Source organism: Parus major, chromosome 1A, assembly GCF_001522545.3.
Source record: "Parus major isolate Abel chromosome 1A, Parus_major1.1, whole genome shotgun sequence".
NCBI lineage: Eukaryota > Metazoa > Chordata > Aves > Passeriformes > Paridae > Parus > Parus major.
In genome coordinates this window covers 29,277,279-29,302,662 of record NC_031773.1, presented here as the reverse complement: position 1 = coordinate 29,302,662, position 25,384 = coordinate 29,277,279, and the positions used below count along the sequence as shown (strand labels likewise).

The 25,384-nt window shown below is 41.3% G+C and overlaps 1 protein-coding gene across 1 annotated transcript; it reads left to right on the top strand.

Moving 5' to 3' along the window:
- Nucleotides 1-5,028: 5,028 nt before the first annotated feature.
- Nucleotides 5,029-13,810, top strand: AMIGO2 (adhesion molecule with Ig like domain 2). Its single transcript, XM_015628224.2, has 2 exons — nt 5,029-5,389; nt 12,065-13,810. The coding sequence occupies exon 2, from the start codon at nt 12,138-12,140 to the stop codon at nt 13,701-13,703; it is 1,566 nt and encodes a 521-aa protein (XP_015483710.1). The 5' UTR covers nt 5,029-5,389; nt 12,065-12,137; the 3' UTR covers nt 13,704-13,810.
- Nucleotides 13,811-25,384: the final 11,574 nt, after the last annotated feature.

The following is a 25,384-nucleotide window of genomic DNA, read 5'->3' as shown; positions in this document are numbered from 1 at the left end:
GGGAAGGGAAGGGAAGGGAAGGGAAGGGTCTGATTCCTTGGAGACTGAGCAGTCCGGTGAGTTGTGTCCTGGTAGAAGAGTTGTTCCAGGGTGCAGTTTCAAACTGGTTGGAAAGCAGAGCCAAAAGGAATCATGGAATGATTAAGCTTGGAAAAGACCCCAAAATCATTGAGTCCAAGCTTTGACCCAACACCACCATAACAATGAAGTTATAACACTGAGTGCCATCTTCAGTTGTTTCTTGAATATTTCTAATGTTGGTGACTCCACTACCTTCCTGGCTGATTTTTAATCACCCTTTCAGGGAAGAAATTATTCCTTATGTCCAACCTGAACCTCCCCAGGTGCAGCCTGAGGCCATGTTCTCTCATCCTGTCACTAGCTGCCTGGCAGAAGAGATGTGTCCCCACCTGGCTACAATCTCCTTTCAGGTGGTTATAGAGAGTGATAAGGTCTGCCCTGAGCCTCCTTTCTCCCATGCTAAACAACCCCAGTTCCCTCAGCCACTCTCATATAGTTTACTCTCTAGACCCTTCACCAGCCTTATTGCCCTTCTCTGGACTCACTCCAGCACCTCAATGTCTTTCTTGAAGTCTTCTTCCAAAACTGGACACAGGATTTGAGGTGTGGCCTCACCAACACCAAGTTTAGAGGGGCCATCATTGCCCTGATCCTGCTGGCCACACTATTTCTGTTGCAAGACAGGATGCTGTTGGCCTTCTTGGCCACCTGGGCACACACTGGCTCATGTTCAGCCACTGTCACCAGCACCCCCAGGTCTTTTTTCACTGGGCCACTTTCCAGTCACTCCGCCCCAGGATGTAGCATTACAGGGGGTTGTGACCCAAGTCAGGAACTCTTCTTCCAAACACTCCAGGATTTCCCTAGACTGCCTCCTCTCCACTGTGTTGAGTTTCCAGCAGACATCAGGCAGGTTAGTCTCCCAGAAGAACAAGGGCTGATGATTGTGAAGTGTCAGCCAGCTGCTTAGAAAATAATTCATTCACCTCCTCATCCTGCATGGTCTATGACAGACACCAGGATGTTTTCCTTGTTAGCCCACCCCCTGATCCTTACCCATAGGAACTCAACCTTATAATTTTTGGTGGCTTCACCTTGGCTGGATGCCAGGTACCCACTATGCCATTCTAGCACTCCCCAACTGAACAGTGTGAGAAAATAAGATGGAAAATTATTCATAGGCTGATGAAAGGCAATTTACTAAAACAAAAGCGAAAGTTTGCATGCACATGAACAAAGAGAAAAAACAGTAATTTTATTCTTTACTTCCCACCAGCAAGTGATGTCAGGCCACTGCCCAGGAAGCAGGGTTGCAGCACATGTAGTAATTGCTCAGGAAAGCAAACACTGTAAATAATGAAAGTCCCCCACTTCCTCCTCCTTCTATTAGCTTTTACATCTGAGCTGACACCATATGGTATGGAATATCCCTTCAGCTGAGTCAGCTGGCCTAGTTGTGTCCCCTCTCTGGATCTTACCCACCCCCAGCCTACTCATGGGGGGGAAATGCTGAGAGACAGGGCTGATGCTATCAACATGATGCTATCATGTTGTGTTATCAACACCTTTCTAGCTACCAAAGCTAAGACCAGCACCGTGAGGGCTGCTGTGAGAAAAATGAACGCCATCTCAGCCAGACCTGTCTGCCACAGCTATCCCCACCAGACCTGCTTTTTGTTCTCTTCATCTCCTGAGGCATTGCAGGATTCCCTGTCACACAGACAGGGCAGAGGACATGTTCTGCTTCAGGGCATGCCGAAAGTTTTAGAGCAGTGACAGGACCAAGCATGTGTGCTTGTGTCTCACAGTGAAGTCCAGAGAGGATCCAAGGCCCACAGATTCACCACTAAGCTAGGCCCACTAGCTGTTGTCAAACTGGTGTAGATTTTACTGAAAATATTTGTGCCAGCTGGGAGAGGAGGACTCCCCTCATAAATCTGCTTTTAAGTCCTTGTGCATCTTGCATCCCTGTCTTCTTCTGGGGACTCAGAGTTCATGCAGAGGGACTGCAGGTCACATCTTCCAACTCACTGATGTACCCTAACCCCCCAGACTGGACTTGCACTGAAAGAGAATTAATTCAGGATGGAGAGAGGGGAATCACAAAAAATGGAATATGACTCTCTGACCCTTATTACTGTGTGATATATAATGGCTATAATGTATGTAACCAGGACTTAAACTGGAGGCTGGAAATCCTTATTCCTGCATGAGCACTATGACAGAAAGATCATGTCCTTGCCAGATGCAGAGTGTAAGAGGAGAGGAGGAGGACGAGAATATTCCTTTTTTCCAGTACTCTGCCTCCTAGTTAATCTCTTACATCGCTTGTTCATGAAGGTATTGTAAACTCCCTGTAGCCAAATGGCTTTCGAAAAAGTATTTTAATGACCAATTTCATTATATAACTGTAACAAATTTGTGGTTTTAATTAAAAAAAAAACAACAAAAAAACAAAACAACTCAATATTGAAGATACTAGAGGCATTTCTGTACTTGTGGGGGCTTTCAAGATCACATGGTAAATATTGTTATTAAAAGACCTTATCAAGCCCCATCAGTCTGTCTGGCACTGCAGAGGATGTGAAAACAAGCACTGAAAAGCTTCCACTCTAATAGATAGTTTGGTGCAGGGGCAGGGAAACACAGGCAGGATCCTGTTGGTTTCAGAAGGAGCAGACAGCTACCAGCAATTCTCTGCAATAAGAATCTCTGTTGGTGATGCCAGAAACCTTACATTTGTACAGATTATCAAAGGAAAGGTATTGCATCCTAATTAATGTACTGTCAGCTTCACACAGCTTGTGCCCATGTATGACCAACAAAGATTTTGGAGAGGTACTGTTTTCATTTAAGTGCTGTTTGGGAAAGATAAATACTAATTGTTCTCATCCAAATTAGATTTTAAAAAGTAATCTTCCTTCTAATTTAGTATGCAAAAGTGACAAAAGCACCTTTATGTTGTGAAATAGCACAAAAAATTAGATTGCATCATGCCACGTTGAAATTTGTCACCATTCAGTGGGAACAAAGAATTGCTAGGCTTACAACCAGCTGTTTCCAGACTTACAAGAATCCTGTGGTTCTGAACTCCTTTCAGACTGTTCAATACATCCCTTGATCATGATTTCTCTGCAAAGTCTGCTTATTGGCAGATGGCCTCTCTCTGTAAGCTAAGCAACTCATGAAAGTTTTTTTTTCATGAGTTTTTTCATGCCCATCAGTTTTTTGAGGTTCTGGGCCCTGAGATCTTCAATATAAAAAGCAGATCCCAGTCAGCATTAACAAGAAAAATAAAATTGGAAATCAAAATTCTAATTGCACTAAGTATTGGACTTCACTTTCATCTGGATCCTGCTTTCCCCAGAGCAATTATTACTATGTCCAGATCTCATGGCTGGAATCTAAATAATTTAGCTACAAGCAGTACTTTAATTTTGCACTTACTTATCCTCCACACTTACTGAGGTCTAAACAAGCTTCAATAAAAACCCTTAGTATTTTAAAACCAGTTTACTTTAATAAAAGTGTGCACAAAACTCATGAATGGACAGCTACTGCATATGCTAACAGAGAAGGAATTTTAATTCCATAACTTAAGTCTTTAGGAAGAATTCAGGCTCAACATTTTCAGCATTGAAAGCAGGGCAAAGAAGACTACAAAAGTGATTACCCTCTTCCTCAGACTGTATTGGTAATGTGATCTACTTAAATTTCACCCAATATTTTGTAGTATTAAGGTCATCAGGAAAGTTTAATGGTTTAGTCTAAATGAAGACAACAAGCTTCTTTAAACAAATGAATATTCCAATGCAGAGTCTGAAACAAATCAGTGTTCAATCGATACCCTCATGATTAAAATTACTTCAGTGCTGTATAGCCTAATTGCATAGAAATTCAGCACAAAATAAAAATGATGAATAAAAAGCTGGATTTTTATAAGGTAGCTCAAAAAATCTTTTAAATCAATAGCAGTAACACCTATATCTCAGCAGGCTTTGATATATATTGGATTAGATCTTTAACATATACCTAGTATCATACTAAAGAATTTTCGTTTTCCTGTAGGGTGAATTCTACAACAAGGAGCCTTTTAGCATTATATGTAGCCATGAACCCTAATGTTAAAAACCGCTTTGCTATGTGTCCTTAAAAGAAAAGTGTGATTTGCAGCAGCTTTAATATACAAGCCCATTTGCTGAGAACTGTTCTATAAACTGTATGTCTGGATGACAATAAATCCACAATGTCTGTTATTTGCTAAAGTAGCCTGTGCTCAATTTCAGTCTCTAAATGTAGGGTACTCAAAATTATGATGGAAATGTCGTGAGAAACTTGGCCGGGGGAGGTTAAAATAAGTGTGAATAAGATGTAAATGTGTACTTTGGCTTTCAGCTGCAGCTTTGCCTCTTCATGATCTGGTCACACTTCCCAATTTGATTTGCAGCAGTTCTCCCACAGATTCCATGGTCAAGAGAATCCCTGTGCACGGCAATTAATTTTAGATAACGCCTTTTATCATTTGATAGACTCCTCTGCTCTGAGTAAAGCCTAGTTCACCACGGATCTTCCGTGGGGTTTGGCCATTTAATTAATCAGAGGACAATTTCTAGAGCTAACACGACGCCCTTTACATTTATCCGCGCCTCACGAACACCCCGCGGTTCCATCTCCGCACACGGGGAGTTTTGATGCATCTTTAACGAGGAGCCGTGTCTCCAGCTGCGCCCCCCTCCCACGAAAGGGGCTTCCCCGGGCTCTGTGCTCCCCTACCCGGGCGTCGAGGAGGTGCCTGCGGGCTGGGTTGGGCGCAGGGCTGGGCAGGGCCCGCAGGGCAGAGCCCGCCCGGCCGGCGGAGCGCTCCCGCTGCCGGCGGGGCTGAGGCGGGCGCGCGGCGGGGCCCGAGCGGGCGGGGCGGTGGCGGCCCCCGGCGGCGAGGGGCGGAGCGGGGGCAGCGGCCGCGCTCCTCCCCCGGGGCACCGACGGCTCCGTCCCGCTGCCGCGGATGCGCCCGGGAGGGCATCGGGGCAGGCGGCGTGGGGTCGGGTCGGGTCGGGTGCTGCGGGGCGGCGGAGACTGGGGGGGCGTAGGAAGGAGGGGATAAAAACCCCACTGTGTCCACACTGTGACCGGAGTCTCCTGCCTTCCCTGCTCACCCGGCGCCGGTGCCGAGCTCCGGGCCTCAGCTCCGTTCCCGGGAGCAGCGGGCCAGCGCTGCCTGCGTCCGCGGGGGAGCGCAGCGGAGCCGCTGCCGTCCCGCAACTTCCCCCGGAGCCGAGCGGAGCGCAGCATGCGGGGCAGGGGCTGGAGGCGGCGGCGGGGCCGGCATCGTGCTCCCCGGACATGAGGCGGCCATCGGAAGCTCCAGGTAACGCTGCCCGGAGGGGTGGCGGAGCAGACTACCCCCGGTAGCCGGGGTAGGACGGGGGATAGCGTCCGGAGGGGCAGGAGTCAGGGCTGAGGGGCCGCCGGAGGCGAGCGCAGCCCGGCAGCGGGCGGAGGAAACCTGGTCCCGGCCTCCGCCGCGGAACGACGGCAGTGGTCGCGCCTGCCCGGGAAAGTCGGTCAGAGACCCCCTCGGAATGCTTGTGGGTGCCCCCGGGCCGATGCCGGGTTAGCCTGCTCGGTCTCCGGGTTCTAGGAAACTTTGCCCTCCGCCGACTCCCGGTAGGAATCAGGAGCTGCAGCGGGCAGTCCCCGCCGTGAGACTAGCGGGAGACCCCCCCAAATCGTATGCACGGGGGTTTCTGTGAAGTTTAGCCCTCAGATAAATTCTTGGAGGCGGTGAGGATCTTCTCTGGGCAACTAAACTTTGGTAAGATCTGACATTGCTTGGAGACTGATTACTGATGCTGTAATAGGCGCTGCCACTTATCATTGCATTTTTTCTTAATTATTTGCTGATCTCCTTAGCAACTGAAGTAATTTGCAAGGTTGAAGCTTGGTTGCAGCTTGATTTACAAAGTAACGTGGCAAAAAGGATGAATTTGTTGTTTCACTGATGCATATTTCCCTTTTACTCTCTCAGAGGGGTAAGAGCTGCAGAGATGTTGACTTCATGTAGCTGGTACTGCTGTAAAGAGACTGTTGATTAGTCCGACTGAGGCTCTGTTGTACGTCACCCAGTTGCTCTTCTGTGTCTCGGTTTTCTTTAAGACAAGCGAGTTACCGTGTTTTAAGGAAATAATCTCTCTTCAAGGAAATTCAATCTTTAGTGAGGGATTAGTGAGAGATGATAGTTTTATCTGGCTAAGGTTACGAGGACAAATTAATCTCTAATTCAGCATGATTGAGGTCTGGCCAGATGCTGGCCAGAGAGAACACTCCATTTGCCTTGCTGATCTCAGGATCAGCTTGCTGCAAATATGATGTAAAGCCATTTTTTCATCACTGTTAGGTCCTGCACCAAGCACAGTTTAGCCCAGTTCAGGGATTTAGTCTAGTGTATCAAGACATCTCCCAGATATAGCTCACCAATGTTGCTGTTCAATCCATCATGTCACTAAATCTCATGGATTACGATGTTTGGGTAATCTGTGTCTGTTGAGTCAGAGATGCTGAGCACAGCTGTCAGGAAGATTTGATGCAGAGTGCCTTTTCCACTCAGGAGTGATAAAAGCAGAGTAGAGTCTGAAGACTGAGGGGAGGTGGCTGCTGTATGAATATTTTCTCTGACAGAATCACACACACACACAAGGAATGCACATTTATGCAGATCTTCCTTAAAAATGTAACTTTTTAAAATACTAATTGCATAGGATGCCATTAGTCTATATGTAATTAATGGGTGTATCATGTCCTTGAACAGGATTCATAAAGTTGGGACTAAAAGCATGAATAATTATACTTGTATAATATTGTTGCTATAATTTAATAAAACCCCATTCTAAAAATCACTTTTGCTTCTGAGTTCATGAGGAACCTTTGTCAAATGTCATGCCAGAAAACAAAACAGGGCTGTGAGAAAACAGAACACCTGAGCCGTCACTTTATTATTTCATGTATTGTTATATTGGACTAGTACAGCCCTAATTCATCTGGGATGTAGTCTGGTGTAGGGGGAGAGCACCTGTGTGGACATTGAAGATAATGAGAGGTGCAGAGATGTATTAGTGTCTTGTGGGCTGCTGAGACTGGGGTGAGATTCAAGAGAAGGCTGTGACTACAGGAGATGTGGTGCAAGGGAAGGAGGTGAGGGATGTAGAAATGGTGTGAACCTTCTGGAGGATGAACAGAGGTCTTGAATGTTTTCCAGTGCTTGATCTCTCCAGGGGCTCAACACTATTCCTGCAGTAGTACAGCAGGCAGCAGGGTTGTGTGCAAATACTTGCATTTTCACTGTGCAGAAAGTACCAGCTAAATGTGGGACTATTTGTATCACCAACGTACAGGAAAATACTTTAGAGTAGGAATAACATCTAGCAATCCAATTTTATTAACAGTGAAAAAGCTAATAGTAGTGTTTGCAAAATCATTCAGGTGAATTGTGATCTCCAGTCCAATTTACTGGTTAAATTAAGAGATGTGCTACACAAAGATTTTTTAGCAAAGTCTCAAATGAACTGGGAGAGGTAGTTTGGTGTACAGGTTCTGTCGGAGAAACAGCAATAAGCCTGAAGGTACTTACAGATGATGAGAAAACTAGTGTAGATATTATTAATGTCACATCAGTAGGAGAGAGAGCCCCGAGAAATAAAGGCATGTTTAGGATATTAGTTCATCTTCATGTGATAACTGATGGTGAGACTGTATGTTGCTTGGCAGTCCACTTTTCCATCAGCAGGTCTAGGTGCTTGTTGCTTTTAAAAACAAAACAGCAAACAAACAACCCCCTCAGAAATAAACAAAAAACAACCACAAACATACACATTAAAAAGTTCAAAACCACAAACCAAATTATAAGCTTCTCTAGAATGTGACTGATTGTTGTCAATTTTGCTCTTTCTGACCACAGAGGATTTTCCCTATAGTCATAGGATATGTCCCGCCTTTCTTCTTGAACAGTTAAAAGCATGTGCACCATTACTGTTCAGATGAATCATCTCAGGGAGTAATGTGTTTTTGGCACTGAACTTAAAGTATTGCAGTTCAACATCACAAAGAAATTATTTCTTTGAACAGAATTCAAGAACAAAACTCCTAACCATGCCCTTCACTTTACTATAAATAAGAAAAGGTATCTACCCAGCTCATTCAGAAATAATGGTGACGTACTTGGCCAAAGTCTGTTGGCACATGCTAGCTGATAGTATTCAATAACAATATCTCTCTTGAGAAAATATGCAATACTGAAATTTGTAAAATAAGACTTCTCTAAGACCTGAAGTAGTGTCACTGGGATGAAACAAAATGCTGAGCTTTTAAATATAGGGCTAATTGTAGGCTTTGTTCTTCTTGCCACTTAACACGTTACAGCCCAGAAATGTTTATGCAGACATTTTGAGTAAGTTCAAATGATCATATACCCTATAAATATTTATGTTGAGCGTGCTTGGCTTTGCAGAACATCCTGGGTAATTTGTGCAAAAGATGTGGGGAACACGCGTTGAAAAGCAAGTTGCAGCTCAACAGTCCTACTCTCCAAAAGAGCAAAGAGCCTGTTGGGAATGTAGGCACTACACTGTGAGTTGGGTGTGGAAAGGAAGGCTTCTGCTCATCAGAGTACTCTCTGAATACTCTTGTGTGTCCTGTGGTATGTTTAGGATGTTTATAATTTGGATTTGCCCTGCCAGACAAGGCAAGTTATCTGAAACAGTTTTCATTTTTGCAACTCCAGTGAGCTTTGAAAATGGACAATCCAGTTTTCAGCCCATTTGAACTGTTTTTGCTGCTTAGATCTAAAGGGTATTATGCTGATCTAAACCATTGACTAATTTGTGTCTGCCCATGGGATTTGGTTGCAGACTAGCTCGGAGTTTCTGATGAGATAATTGTAGGCACGGACAGAAGCGAACATGCAAGGTTATCTAGTATTAAATTTGGTAACTCTTACAAGCCTGAGCATTGATCTAGTATGTCCCATCTGGAGTATCTCCAGGATAACAGTTACATTCAACGTGGGAGATGAGTTCTTTAAGTGCCCTTCACTTGTTGCAAGTGCAATTATATTAAAAATTAGGCTGCATAGCTTGCAGAATCAGGCATTCACATGTTAGTGGGAAAGGCAACCTTTGCAGCAACTGTTCATCTCCTGTTTTGTGGATGCTTTATAATCCAGTCTTCAGGCGTGTGGTTTTATGGTAATGTGGTTTTCAGATGCCTTGCTTCATGCAGTAGACTAACTAAATGAGCAATTGCTAAATACCTTTTTCATCTGCCAGTGTTTTTTCATTGTGCCTTATGTCTGTATGCCATACAAATTCACACTGTGGTACAGATTTATTTTTGATGGCAGTTTCTCTAATGCTTCATAGGTTTCACCCTCTAGAAGAACTTCTATCTATTAATTGTTGCTATAGACTACCTAACTAGCAAAAACAACTAAGTAAGGAGCTTGGGACTGGTTAAAAAAACACTCCTCTGGATTCATAGCTTTTCATTGAAAACCCCATGCAGTTAGAGGCTTCAGGAGACTTTAAAAGCCTGGAAGAATTTATGAATACTGATTTGAACTTTAATTCAAACCAAATAAATTTATTTTTGCAATATTTCTATAGCTAAAATCATGTTAGTATATCCCTTGTATAAACAAGGAATCCCTGTGAAATCAGAAGTGTCAGATGGAGTCATGGCATTTTGACTCTCATCTCAGTACTTCCTTAGATCAGTCCTTCCCAAATTTAACATGCAGAGGTTCCTTATTTTAAAAGTGCCAAGCTGGTGACTGTAATATGTTCATTATTTTTTAATAGTCAGCAGTTCAAATAATTCGCCTGATCTCACAGGAATTTTGTGACAAAGGCAAGGACAGCTGCAGTTCTCAGGGATAAGGATTTATCGAGCTCTTGATGTAATCACCCATTTATTTCCCTGTTCTTCCTCCAAACCTGTGCACAGTGTCAGGAAAGGTTTTGGGGGGAAATTGAGCAATCATGTAACCAAGGACTGACTGTATATAAAATCTAAAATGGAAAAAAAAAATGTAATTCTGACACTTTGCTTTTGAGCATTTGACTTGGCAGTCTTGCAATTCTCTTAACGTTTTTATCTTTTTTATTTTTTAATGGAAACAAAGAGAATATATATAAGTTCTTTTGAAAGGTGAAATGTCCCATTCTCCCTTGCTGCCTTCATATTTCTTCTTTTAATGGATCATTAGAAGGTTCAGCTCTTCAGTTTCATAGCACATCTTCTACCACTTGACTTAAGAGTAGATTTGTCAGCAGAAGACAGCAGCCTGCCAGATTGGCAGAGGGTTACTGAAAAGGGGAAATAAAGACCTGAGGTGGAGTGAAAATTTCTGCTTTTGGCATAAATTAATTGCATCAGTAATCTTAGGTTTGTAAGTAGCAGATGTAAATTCTCTGGAGAGGTGTGCTCCAAAGTTTACCTCCTGAAACTCTTGTCTTCTGCATAGTCCTTTTCTTTCCTTTTACACCATCCTCATCTGCTTTTCCAGTCTTGTGTGCCTTAACTGACTTCTGCATCCTCAGATTACCTCCTGCTCAGTTTTTTTAGTAACAGTGATGATACTCCATTGGCATCCACCTCCCCTGGTTTTGCACTTCCTTCCCTACATGTCTCTTACCTTTCTCTCTCTCTCCTTCTTTCACTATCCCTCTGCCCTGCTGCCCTCCACCATTTAGGTCTTGATTTTAATTTTTTTGCCCTCAAGTCTCATCTTTTCTTCATCCATCTTGCATCATCAGTGAATACAATTTCTTCTTTTATTCTCCTCCTTTGCATCTGAGGCTACTTCTTTCTCCTCATCCCACTGTCCACAGGCTCCTGGCCATAGCCACTATCAGCAGCACGGAGCAGACATTGCAGGGTTTGTCCTGCTCAGATACTGCTCCAACAGGTGGCTGAAATTGGAGAAATGAGTTTGAGGATAATAATGTGGGGGCTGAATACCACATCTGAACTCTGAAGGGGTTCATGCAGATGAACTCACCTGTGAATTTACTGACAAACTCTAAACAGGTACCAGGGAGAGCAAGAATTAACAGAAATGTTTATTCCTCTGCTATGTATGTCTACATTTTCCCATAAGATGATAAAATGCGTATCCCTTAGCACAGAGTCACTACTGTGCCAAATCTTACATCCCTGTTTCAAACAGTACTGATTCTAAAATATTCTCAGAAAATAGTATGGTTGGGGTTTTTCTATCTACATAGGAAAAAATATTTCTTTCTTTACTAAGTTTTGAGAAACAGCTGACTCATTCTTACTGAATGTTCCCGAAACTTATGCCTGAGGTAAGCAATAGGCATAAATTTATTCCTCATTACTTATATTGGCAAAGGTGGAAGAAGCAGAATACAAAATATTGTTATTGAACAATCTTAATAACTTTCAAAATAGGCTTTTGCTACTTGAACCATAAGTTACTGAATTAAAAAAAAAAAAAAAAGAAATTGGTATGACATTTAAAGCTAGGCAGGCTGAGAAAATTCTTTGCTTGAAAACGTGTGACATTTTCTGATTGTAAAGAAAAGCATGTTGTAACTGCTTCCCACTAGACAAGAAACAACATTTTAGAATGAGGCTTTTTCTCTCTTCTACTGGGAATTCTATCTGTGTTGGTTTGGAAACAGGTAGGGGATGCCATTGCCAAGTCATACTCCACAGAGGAACATTTCTAATTTTTTTTTAATGAACTGTCAGAAATTGCATTAGTTTGTCCAAGACTCAAGAATAGTTATGTTATTTTTAAAGATAAAAAATACTGTATCTACAGTATATATATTGACACATGAATGCAGAATTTCACATTTACATAAAACCAATGTTAAGTTTACCTCACCTTAGAACTAGATTTTACCATTAGTTGTATGAAACCGTAAGGATTAATTCCCTGTTTTCAAAAGGCATAGGAAATGATGCAGAGTACAAATGGTAAATGTTAATGTGCTGTACCTCTGTATCCCTCTTTTGACAGCAACGAGTGCAAAGCTAACTGCACAAGTAATCTGTGGCAAGGAGCACTGGGAGACAGCTGAAAGACAGTGACAATGTCTTTAAACTGGTGGACACTTCTTACTCGACTTGGAGTTTTTAAAGTGAACTGCAAAGGACTCGCATGCCTCTTGGTCTTCACCGTGAGTGTTTGTGGCAGTGCCCCGGGGATGTGTCCAGCAGCCTGCATCTGTGCCAGTGATATCGTGAGCTGCACAAATAAGAACCTCACTCGAGTGCCAGGAAATCTTTATAAATCTATGAAAAGGCTGGATCTGAGTTATAACAGAATCGGGATTTTGGAGCCTGAATGGGTCCCAGTGCTGTCTGAGAAACTGAACACTTTAATAGTCAATCATAATAGCATTAGCAGCATTAGCACTGGAAGCTTTTCCACAACTCCAAATCTGATGTATCTAGACTTGTCATCCAACAGCCTGAAAACATTGAGCAGCCCTGTGTTTCAGGAGCTAAAGGCACTGGAGGTTCTCCTGCTGTACAACAATCAAATAACCCAGATCGAGTCTTTAGCCTTTGGAGGATTGTACAAATTACAGAAACTGTACCTAAGCTACAACTTGGTCTCGCATTTCCCACTGGACTTGTATGTTGGAAAACATAAACTGACAGACCTTGTGTTGCTGGACATTTCTTTTAATCACATCCAGACGATGCCTGTTCAGCGCCTGAGTTCAGTGCCAGCCAGACAACTTAGTGGAATTTATCTTCATGGCAACCCATTCTATTGTGACTGTGTCCTGTACTCCATGCTAATCTTCTGGTATCAAAGGCATTTCAGCTCAGTGGTGGACTTCAAAAATGAATATAGCTGTTTGTTGCAGTCAGACCCAAGAGGTCATAATCAACTGCCTTTGCTGCATGACAACATTATGAATTGCTCTGAAAGTACTGTCAACAGCTCTTTCCAAGCCTTTGGGTTTATTCACGATGCCCAGGTTGGTGACAGGCTGATTGTACACTGTGACAGCAGAATCGGCGATACGGGCACACAGTTTGTTTGGGTTAGTCCAGACAATAGATTGCTGGAGCCAGACAGGGAGACCGATAACTTCAAGGTGTTCCCTAATGGCAGCCTGGAGATAACAGATGCCCAGCTAGAGAACTCAGGGCTGTATTCCTGCATTGCAATAAATAAGAAAAGACTATTAAATGAAACCATAGAGGTCAGAATAAATGTTAGCAATTTCACAGTGAACAGGTCCCATGCTCATGAGGCATTTAATACAGCTTTTACCACCCTTGCTGCCTGTGTGGCCAGTATTATTTTAGTGCTGCTGTATCTCTATCTGACCCCCTGCCCATGTCAATGTAAGGCAAAAAAGAAGAAGAGGAAGCTGAACCAAAGTAGTGCCCACCCATCCATACTGAATTCCACACTGCCGCAAGAGCTGCCAGCTGACGAGAAGAAGGCTAGCACTGGTAAACGGGTGGTTTTCCTGGAACCTGTGCACGAACCAAAACAGAGTCAGAATGGGAAAGTAAAACTGTTTCCTAATGACAGTGTCATTACAGAGAGTATCTTAAAAACTGCTCGAACAAAATCCGACTCTGACTCTGTCAACTCTGTGTTCTCAGACACACCTTTCATGCCGCCAGCTTAGTTTGCTGCCTGTGTTTGTATCGTGCAGTTCCATTTCTTAATACCTCCTTTGCCTGTAGCAATCCATCAGGACAAACAAATAAAAAGAGATAAAATGTTTTAAAAAAAGCTATGTTTTGTCAGTCCTTGATCTGCGTCTCCTCTCTGTAGAGGCCATGCAACAGTGATCCCTCGTTTGGGAAAAGCGAACGGCTTGTCATTATTGTGAATAATTTTAATGCAAGCTTGGTTTTAGTCTGGTCCATACACAGCAATTTATTGTGCTTGTTTAGAGACACTTTCAGTCCATACAGCTGACTCTGCAGAGACAGGGCTGACCCCTATGCAACACTCAGTCATGCTGATAACTCAGCTTTTCTGAAGTGAGCACAAAAACAACTTACGGCTAAGGAGAAAAATGTCCAGACTTTCTGCCATTCCTTTCACAGGCTCATCCAATCTTTACATAAAATCACTGGGGGAAAAAAGTCATGATTTTTCTTGGACTGCTTGGCACTAAAGGGTTAAATTTGCCACCAGAATGCCTAGCAGCACTAGCTAAATTTTTGTGGTCCTCAACTGATAATGTATTTGCAAATAATTGCTTGAAAACATTAAATGAGGGGCATTGTAATAATTTTATTCAAAACATAGTCACAAGATTACGTGTTAAATATGGTTGTATTTGTTCATAAATGTTTCATGTTATGAAAACAGGTAGAAGTTAACATGTTACTTTTGCAGTTGCCTCAGTCAAAGAATGGAAGTTGTCAGGCATATGAGGACTTACACAAGTCAGCAGTAATTAATTAAGCTGTGATAACTGGATTGGTTATAACCATTTGTCTTTACCTCCCCTGCTCACTGTATGCTTGGCATCACGTGTGGTAAACAAATCTGCCACCATCACCAGGGCTCCTTCTTCATTTTAGGGGTGAGAGACTTCTCTTCAAAGATAATTGTGAAATTGGGAAAATATTTTAATTTTTTTTTTCAGTGGCATGTGGTTTCTGTAGCCTTATTAAATTTGCTTCCTGAAGTTTTTTTTCCTAAAAGAAGAAATGCAGTATTTGGACAAACTCATGAGAATATAAAAGACTTTACATGCTATAAATTCAGAAAACACAGATTTTACCTAGACTTGGCCCTTGTCATGTATCTACTGCTTTCTTTCTTGCATGTATCATAAAGTTTATGAGTGGTAAAACTGATCTGGGCTGGTTATTCAATATAGGTTGCATGAAGCATGTATTGTAACAAGCATTCTGTTCTATTGGCTTTTTCTTTTTCTGTTAAATGTGCCTTTTTTTTCTTTTTTACGCTTGCTTACCTTGGACCTGGGCTGGACTTTTCCAGTCTTCCTCACATTGATAAGTAGCAACTTCAAAGGAGTTTCTTGAGTAATTACAACTTACCAAATATAAGTAAATGGAGCATGTCTGTCTCATTCTATTTTGGGGGAATGTACTGAAAGGATAAAGGATAAACTCAAACAGAATCAAAGGGCTACATGGTATGGCAACTTTATTTTCGAGAAGCTTACTGTAACAGCCACTTACCATTTTTTGTGATTTATTTTGAGAGGCGTGTCAACATGCTAAAGCTGTTTACTCTGGCTGAGCCAGAGCTATTGATTTGCTATGGAGAAATCCTGATGTAGCTAATTGTTTGAAGACAAGCTATCTGACAAACAGATTAACTCAGAAAACAGCGTATCTGTATTGTGTACAAAGTACACGGAATTATAAAAAAGCTGGAGATATTAACTCAGATATTCAGGAAAGTGGAAATTATTTTTCTAGGCAGAGGATAATAAATACTGAGGAGAGGAATATGACCAGAAGTTTGGGTCTATTGAGTGGATGTCCTCTGTGTTGTGCAAGAAGATGACAGGTGACCCAGGGCCAAAGGGCTGAAATGGTGGTGAGGCAGAGCGGGAAGCAGAGTGACAAATACTCTGCAGACAGTTGTACAGATCAGTTACAGCTGTGGGCAGATGTTACTCTCTGTTGTCATACAGATTGGTTGATTGACCCAGATTTCAGTGTTTACACAAGAGTGCGGATGGGCAGTTCCAAATTGGGCAGAAAAAGAAAACAGGCGGTTGTCAATGTGGCTGGGAGGCAGACACACTTCTCCTTATCAGCTACAGCTGAGCAGGTGCACACCACTGCTCCTTCCAGCACAGGGCAGTGGGAGTATGGCATATCGAACTCACTGAGTATCTAGAACATGTATGGTAGTCGGAAACAAAAAATGGGAGAGAGCCTTCCTTCCCTTCCCCCAGGGCTGCTGCCCTGCAGCAAAAGCGTGGGGATTTGTGGGATCAGGGTAATCCTGACAGATGAGTGGAGAAGCTGAGCATTGATCTAAAGAGCAGATACTCACTGTGACTGTGAACTGGCTGTATTTTACTGATTCCTTCCAAGTGCTCACAGTTGAAACCATGAGTATGAACAAGGTGGTAAAAACAAAGCTTTTGAAAGATTCACCCTTTTTGCTGCTTCTTTATATTATCATAGCCTCATGCATTCAGTAGGTTTAATGAAGTCTGATGAAGATTTTTTTTAATAATTAATGAATATTTATCTATAGCACCAACACCACAATCCACAGCCCCAGTCCCCTCTTGTCTTGGAAGGCTGTGGAAAGCCACTTCAGCTCATCAGTTCCTCTCCTCCCACAGCAACGTGAGCCCCATTGGGGCTGTGGGCAGGGAGCCAGTGCTGCCATCCAGCTCCATGGCCTTGCAGCACCCTGGTTGTCCATTGGCAGAAGGGGCTGCCCAGATGCCACACTTGCAGCTCTGCTGTGCTCTACTCTCCTAGAAAGGTATTGCTGACAGGCCTGTCCTACAACCATGTCTTCCCCATTAGTCTGTGTCCTGGATTTCCCATTGATGTTTCCAGCAACTACAAAGAAGCTGAATGATATTTTTAATGCAGAGAGAGTGCAGTTCTGTAAGGTGTTGAATGCTCTGGCACCAGTCCAGGCACACTCTTAAAATGGGTTTTCAGTGAGGCAGAGGTACCAAGCTACTGGCAAGAAGTCTGTGACTGGGCATGGGGTCACTTGCTGCCTCTACAAGATGCCTGGAGTGAGATATTTCCCTACCATGTTTTCATGACCTCAGGTGCTTTTTATCTTCTTTCCAGTGCCTGATACCATGTCACATAAGGTCATAGGCAGAGCTCTAAGCTTTAGTTTAACACTGTCTTTTTTTGTGGGGGCTCCTTTGAATATGTGTCCTCCACCCCTTTATTTGTGGTAAGCAGCTTTTCTCCTACTTAAGGGCCTATCAAATTCTTGCCAGCTGTCTCATGGATCAAAAGTAAGGGTAAGGTCTGAAGGCAGCTTTGGGAAATTATGTCCCTGCCTCTGTCTGTTTCCCGTTCCACACATGCCTGCAGGCATCAGTTTCTGTGGAGTATGTTGGAAACAAGTCATGTAAAACCAGCATGAAACCTCTCAGGTCAGTCTGGAGTGCAACAACAGCAGCTGCACAACCACTTTGTCCCCATGTTCTTTACCTGTAGTGGCAGGAGACAGGTAAAGCTGCTTGCTGGTCGTCTCTTCTGACCTTGGTAAGATTCAGTGTCTGACTCAGATCACCTCACTAACAATGAACACAAAAAATATCTGACTACTACTACTACTACCTCTCAAATACACAGAGCAGCTGCCATCCATGCTGGAAGCTGAGTAAAGCACCTTTCCTGACAGCAGCCTTTAATCTGCAGTTAGTTATGTTAGAAATACTATGTGCTTTTAGCTCAGTAATATACCTCCTGCTTGCTAGGCAAGCGGTGCTCCAGGTTAGTAATGTGTCTGTCTCCTTAGCATTACTGCTTCAAAAAGTCAGATTTCTAAGGACTGCTAGTTATTGAGTGTCAAAAAACTATCAGATTATATAGTTCATTCTTCTGAACAGCCAAAACCTTAGGGCAAAATTGTGATTAAACCAAAAACTTTAATTTAGGATCACACAAGATGACTTCCTCCCTCTAGAGTAAATCAACCTCCTTTGGAGTGCTTTTATACCTTGTCTACAGCTTGTTCTTATGCACCTCTCATGTCTCTGAACTGAATGAAAATAAAGCAGTCTTTATGGGACAAACCACACTGTTGTGACCATCTCTAAAGTAATGCAGCAGTGACACTCCCCTGTGGACTGCAGCCGCTGGCCATCGCCCCCAGCACACACTCCTGTCTTCATCTTCAAGGCTGAGTCGTCACCATTTGGCCGTGGCAGGTACAAGAACCTTTTCCAGCCTCTTCCTTCATAGTTTTCAGCTTAAGGACTGGCTTCTGAAGATGCTTTCTGAATGAACTGCAAAGTTGCTGTAAGGGATTATTTAAATTGGTAAATTAAGACAACTACTTCCAAGTGGATTCTAAATCATGAGAGCTGACGTTGGTAAGTAGTGGCTTAGGATACACATTCAGTTTACAGATATAGCAACTTAGATTTTACTTTATGTTTGCTCTTTCTGGTAAACAGGATTAATTTAAATTAAATCATTAAAGATACAGAAAAAAGAAACCACCTAATTAAGGATTTTTTTCCTCTGTTACTCTTTTTCCATTTGTCCAGTAGGGCTCAGATATGAATAAAAGGAGGAATTTGAGGTTGGAGGGGATAAGGGCAAGAAATAATTTGAACCAAGTGAAAAGTTCACTTGATATTTTAAAAGAAGGCTAATATCTTAGCTCTTGTCTTCAGTGTGTGCATGTTAAAAATTAAAAATTTAAAAAAAACCCAAGAATTTATTACCTAAATTCAGATTTCATGGGTATTTTGAAGGTTCTATATGTTAACAGAGTTCTGACAGTAATAAAACTATGAAAGTTATCCATACAAAAATCAAAGCATAACACTATTATTAATAGTTTCTGAACAAGGGCTGCCCCAAATTTGCTGAAGAGAAATCATGTCATAGGTAAAAGGACCATACTTCTCTTCCTTACTTAAAAGAAATTTCTAACATTAAAGAACTGAACAGTTGCAATGGAGAAAGTATTTTTCTTGTGAATTACTGGTTTATGTTCTGATTTTGTTAGGAGGATTCTTTTCTTTGTATGAATCTATTTTCCTTTCCTTTACAGAGTAACGTAATTAACTGGAATAATATTTTCTCATTTAGTTCTCCTAATGAAGTCTGCATTTAGTAGGGAGGGCAAGGAGGGTCAAGAATTATATAATCAGCTTGATATCATCGAGATGCCCGGAAAAGTAAGTTGTGGATTTAAGTATTCTTTGATCAAACATGAGGTTATTCAAGCATAAACCTGTGGGTTGTTTTCATTTAACTGATATTTTCTGTCTCATTTGAATAATTCAAAATGGCATATTTTAGGTTTTTTTAAACAAGAAAGACTATTCCTGAAACTTCTTGCATCAACTTAACTAAATTGATATAGAAACCATCAGTGATGTGAAACAGCTCTGTTAGCATAAAGTGACTCTGGTCTATAGGGAGGCTGTCCAGTCTATATGAATACTTTTCATGGTAGCCAGGGGTCAACTGTATTTCCTAGGCACGCTAGAGCCAAATTGTATTATACAGACCTTTCCTAGACAATTGGGAAGATGTTTTCTTCAATGAGATTAGCTTAACAAATTCAATTGCAATCCTCATTTAGGTTTACTACAGATCCCATTTTGAACTCAGTGCTTTTATTTGTACTTCTGAACTATGCATGGAGAATAATAGGCTGCTATAGCATATATTCCTGATAGGAACATCAGGAGAGGGAAAGAGCAGTTGAGGGGGAGTGAACATGTTTGATTAAGTGCTGCATAATATGGTACACTGCCAATTTCTCCTCTCAAGGGTTAATGGTCCTAAATTCAAAGTGCTCATCAAATCCAAAAAAATTTTAGACACCCTCTCCTGAAGGGGTAGAGGCTCCAATATGTGAGAGCCTCAGCAAGTGCTGCCTTTGCATAAGACAAAATGTCCTTTCACAGAAACAAAAGGATTTCTAGCGCTTTCCCTGGTAGCTGAGGTGATGTCAGCAATAATAGACCACAAAATAAATTAGCTCTGATAAGAGCTGCTGTTGCCTGGAGCAGCTCATTTACCCTTTTGCCTTTGGAGCAGAAGTGTTTATAGTACTAGAAAGAGCCTCAGACCAGGCTACATCTGACTTCTGTCCTCTTTGCTCTTTTTACCTGACACCAGAATCAGAGAGCCACTAGATTTATTTATTTATTTATTTATTTATTTTTCTTTTTACGTGAAAACTCAGAACAAACAAAATCTTGAGCCTTTTTCCAGGCAGTCCACCACTGCCTATAAAAACACTGGTGGAAGGGAAACAAATCTTTTCACCACTCACATGTAAGTCAAGGCCGGATCGCAGTGAAGGAGGTGTTTTACAAAAGAGTGGAGGGTATACTTGCTTCTCTGACCTTGTTTTGATAAGGAAAAGTTAATATATTTGAGCTATTGCCTGAAATCACTTCAAGTCTTATTTTTTAAACTACTTGTACAAATGCAAGTGAATGACATTTTTTGTTGGAACTCTATCAGTTGATTTGGAATTTGGGGATGAAAGAATTATATTTTCTCTCTTCTCCTTCTCTTTTTGTCAATAAAAAGATAATGCAACTATTTTTCACTGTATGTGTATCCCCTCCCCTTTTTATTTTCAAGCATGAATAATCAGCCCATATAATTAAACAAAATTATCATGTTGCAGTGAATGGTCTCTCTGATCCATATTTTCTGTAGAGATAAGGTGATTTGTTGATTATGCTGTCATGTATGTCATTTCACATTTTAAAAATATATTTAGACTTGCTGTTATTATTGTTGCTACATTTGTGACATATAATTTTTTTTAAAATTTCCTTCCCATTACAGATTAAAAAAAAAAATACAGTAGAATGTCAGAAATCACTGCATTTACTGAAAACAGTAATTTTTGTCCTTTAACGCTGTAACGTTTTGTCTTTTAGCAGTCCCACCTAGTAATTCACACCGAATGCAGAGTCAGAAGGCTTTCAACAGCACCTGCTTCATATCAGTTGTGAAAACAGACTTCTTCCCTTCACATAGCAAGGAAAACATTTATATTGTAAGAGTGTAGAAGATACGTTCTCATCACTTATTCACCAAGAATTTTATTATAGGGTTGCCAGTGTGGCTCTTGGCGTTATAATTTCGTATTAAAGAAAACTAATTCTCATTGGTGCTTCATGTGGAAAATTGCTGTTGCAAAGTGCTGTTTGCTGGACTGCTTGTGATGAATTCCCAACTCAGTCATGTGCCTGTCACCTCATCTAAGTGCCTGGGAGTGATAAGAATTCACATGGCCAGCTCTCCAGCACGGACAGAGCCTGCTCCTTTTATATTCATCAGGGAGAAATTGTTGGAAGGCATGCCAGAAGAATCAATGTGCTGTGTACTTGGCACATTCATGGTGATTTATAATTGCTTCATAATAAAAGTGATACAAGGAAGTTTTTTAATTCTTATCATTATTGTGCATAAAAATGTTATAAAGCTATTTTGTCCTTTTCACACTCTTCGAAAATACCTGTAAATCTCTCCCTATCCAGAATATACAATAGTATCCAGTTAGGCCTGTACAAGATACTACGGGCACTGGTAATAACTCAGGAGTTTTGGGGACATTTCCTGAAGCTGTCGTACAGATTCTGCTCAGTAAGGCATAACTTGCAAAATTGATGCTCATCTACTAAAGGGAATTGAGAACTACACTAGCTTTCATTATCTGTGTGGATATGTCACTTGCTCTATTGTGCAGGGTGCATTTCACAGTGGTGATGTGTGAGAGGACCCCTTTTTCTTATCAGAACTGTTCAAAGACAGAGTGAAGACTAGGCCTCAGGTGCTGTTTTCTTGCTGTCCAGAAGCAATGAGCTTCTTTTGTGGAGAGCACAGGCTGCAATTTGTGAAAAATAGAAATGTTACTGTGGGAAAATTTTGCCAGAAGAAGAATACTACCCTCTGAGTAAAAGTGGGAAAATAATGTGCAGAAGTCAAAAGTGAAAAACAAAAGCAGCACCTGAACCTTCATAGGGGCTCAGGCTTTTGAAAATACATTAAATTTCCATACTGTCTTACTAATTTCCTCCCACATGGAGAACTGTTGTCTCAATAACGCAGGTGCAGATCATTCATCCGAGAAATAAAAAGGCCTTGCACATGGACAGAGAAGTACTTTCTGGTTATCTTTAATTTTCATCACAAGTTCAGGCCACGTTGCTCCCAGTAGGTAGACCATGTTAATATTAATCCATAATTTCCCTAAGAGACAGTGGATAACTGGACTGATTTCTAAGAGTTTCAGAGGACTAGTGACCTGGAAACTTCTGTTAAGTTTTTCTGGTTTTGAGTAGTTCTCTGTCTAGGGTTAGGGTTATGCCAACAATTAGGGTTCAGAAAACCATAAAGCCCAGAGCTCCAGGCACAGTGCAGCTGTGAAAGACATGCCAAGGGGAACACAGGACTGCCACAACATGTGTCCCTGCACACCTTTCTACTTGGTAGCAGTGTCACACCCATGCAGTTTTAAGTGCTCAGCCTGGGGTTGGGGTTACACCTAGGGTTGGGGTTCAGAAAACCAGTAAGCCCAGATATCCAGGCACACTACATCTGCAAAAGGGATTCCAACTGGAGCACAGGACTACCGTAACTTTGCTCCCTCCACACTTTTCTGCATGGAGCCTGCCTCACCCTCCAAGCCATTACTTTTAATATACTGAAATACTGTCATTGAAGTAGAAGTGTTCAGGATTTTTATTTTTTTCCCCTGAAGAAAATGAAGTTACTAACTTAATTTGCTTTATAGAGAAAATGTAACATTTTCTTCTTTAGAGATGTATTTTCAACAGGGTATGTTTATTGCTGTCAGCTGTGCCAATTAATATTTCACCCTTTTAGTGGGAGGAGAAGAACTGACACAGTAAGAGGGGAAAATGCATGTGTATCTCTGGAGACTAAATACAAAAGATGTTGGTTGCTCTGTATGGTTTTCTGAACAGCCAGTATGGGAGATTCTCTGCTCATGGAAGGCAGAAGAAACACCATTCTTCTAGACCAACTGCATGCTGTCAGCAGAATGTACAGGTACCACATTTGAGGTATTCCAATACATTCATATAGAGCAAAGTAGGATTAGCCTTATCTTTCTGATAAGGAGTGCTTCTTTTTCCTAGAGCACATGAAAGGAGTTTGACCAGGCTTATAGGACTTAAAAAAGGAGCTTATTGTACGTCCAGGAAGCTGTAAGCTACTATTCCTGATTACTGATAACCACTGTGGAATACTGTGTTAATGATATTTTGGTAATGTCTACTTTAAAATCTGACTCTGAGCATCTTTGTGGAGTAGTTCATTAGTAGTAGCAAAGCATTTAGATTTCTGGGGACAGGAAGCATTATAGTAGTGTGTAGCATATTAAGATCTTTCCACACCCTGGATTATTTTTTAATGTTTTCATGAAGAACAGTAAGCATGCATTGTACTTTGAGGAGAAAATATGTTTACAGGTAGGTATTTATTAATATACAGTGTCTGTGTTTTCAAAGAGATCATGACATTCTTGCTACAACTATTGCATTTTAATACAAGAACTCTCATACTGTAGCCTCTTGCCATCTGCTTAGCTTGAGGAGAGATCTTTTCCTCCAGAAGACAGTTTAAAGCTTCAGAAAGCCTTTCTCTCTGCACTTGACCACATGGGAAAATAAATGGAAGACTAATGTCCTTTAGCATACATTAGCCTGCAGGAATTTTGCCATAATGGACCATTTGAGCCTAGCTCTGAATCCTTTCAAAGGGCCATTTTTGTAGTTGTGACAAATACTTTTCTGTGATATTCACTCTGAAAGGCTCTCCAAAAACTCACATACTAAGCCAGTCCTTGAAGCTGAGCTGTGTGCTGTAGTAGCCAGAAAGGAGCCTTACTGATCAGTGAAGATTGGATGCCAGCTGACATTTCTAGGCTGACAGAGAAATGCTGATTTTGGCTGTATGGATTTGAAGCCTCTTATTTCTTGTTATTGAGAAAAAGTTGTCACCACTGACCACTCCAAGGAGTGACACTGGCATATTCCTGACATTAATCTGCTGACACAACTAGAGCTTAGGCTTTGCCTTCTGTCAGCTGTACTTCCTTCTTGGAAAAATAGCAACATCTGGAAGGGTTTTTTGAGGTTTCTTTAAATTTTACTTTTATTTAGTTTCTACATGAATTCAAAAATATAAGCCAGACTTAACTACACTGCCCCTATGCAACCTCTTTTGCCTTTATTTCCCTCTATCCCTGCCTCATGGGCCTTGCTCATGACCATGAGGAGGATGTGATGTGTACATGTCAAGAGGTCCAAGGAGGCCTTTTATCCCTGAGGACTCTCTGCGAAGGTGTATAATATCCAGGTATGATCTGACAACATATGACACATTATTCAATTTAGGACAGAATTTAAGACTGACTTTTGATATTCAAAGCAGGGTTTCTGAAATGTTTCAAAAATCCTCTGAGATTGTCAGTAATCTTTACATGAACAATATATATAAATATACTGTGTCTGTGAGCAATTTTAAGTTTCGCAACTGAAGCACAATGGCACTTCAGTTTTCTATCATTGTTTCCAATTTAAGAATCTCAGTAACAAAACCCTCTAATTTAGTCACCCACAAACCAGCAATCACTGCATCAGTGAGGTTGTTAAAGCTAGAAGTGAGCTAAATTTTAGAAGAAAGCACAATGAGAGAAGCCTAGAGATCAGTAAAAAGCAGTGCTACCTGAGCTTCTGGAATACACAATCTGAGAGATAAAGCACATCAGGAATGGAAGGAGCTACATCAAACGTACAGTGATGAACTTACAGGAGTTAACTTAAAATACTAGGAGCAAAGTGCATTACAACTGCATCAAAATCTTCCTAAGAACCTAAAATCAAAAGGAGTCACACAAAAGGTAGAAATAAGGTACATAATTATATGAGTTGAATAGGAATGGAGAAAGTTCAGAGGATAAAGTGTTAACATTATTTTGGGACTTAAAGATAGCAAAATTATAAAAGGTAAAAGAAGTACATGAGAAGCAAAAGAGGGGCAAAGTAAAGGTTGATAACCTAACAGGCAATTCTCAGAGTCCTGAAGTGTTCTCTCTCTTCACACAAAAAGATTAATTTCTGATCAGATACTTAACTAAATTAAATTTAATGTGAAAGTAGGAGATGACCAGTATAGTGATAAATTAAGTTAAAAAAGTCTGGATAAGTTAAGTGTAATTGAACCCATCAAGTCCTGATGATATTCAACTTCACTCATTTAAAAAAATATTAAAAAATCTCTGAAATGTACTATTATCTTTGAAAACACACAGAAGATGGGCAGATCCCATGCAAGAAAAGCAAATACAATACCTACCTTGAAAAAAAAAATCCAACCACAAACAGGGAATTATAGACTATTCAGTGCAACACCAGTTCCTGGAATAATTCTGGAATAGGTGGTTAGGTAACCTATGTATAAGTGCCTGGAGCATATTTAAATGGTGAAAACTGCTGACAGATTTGACAAGAACAAATTGTATTGACCCTGCTCACTGCTGACAAGTTAACTGGCCTTGGCTGAAGAATAAGGACAGCGTTTTGGCCAAAGGACAATGAAACAATGGGGGAGACTATTGACTGATGCTGCTGCAGCTTTTTCTTTTCTT

What these genes read in the sequence shown, in the direction of transcription:
- AMIGO2 (XM_015628224.2), top strand. Translation starts at nt 12,138, where the DNA reads ATGTCTTTAAACTGGTGGACACTTCTTACTCGACTTGGAGTTTTTAAA.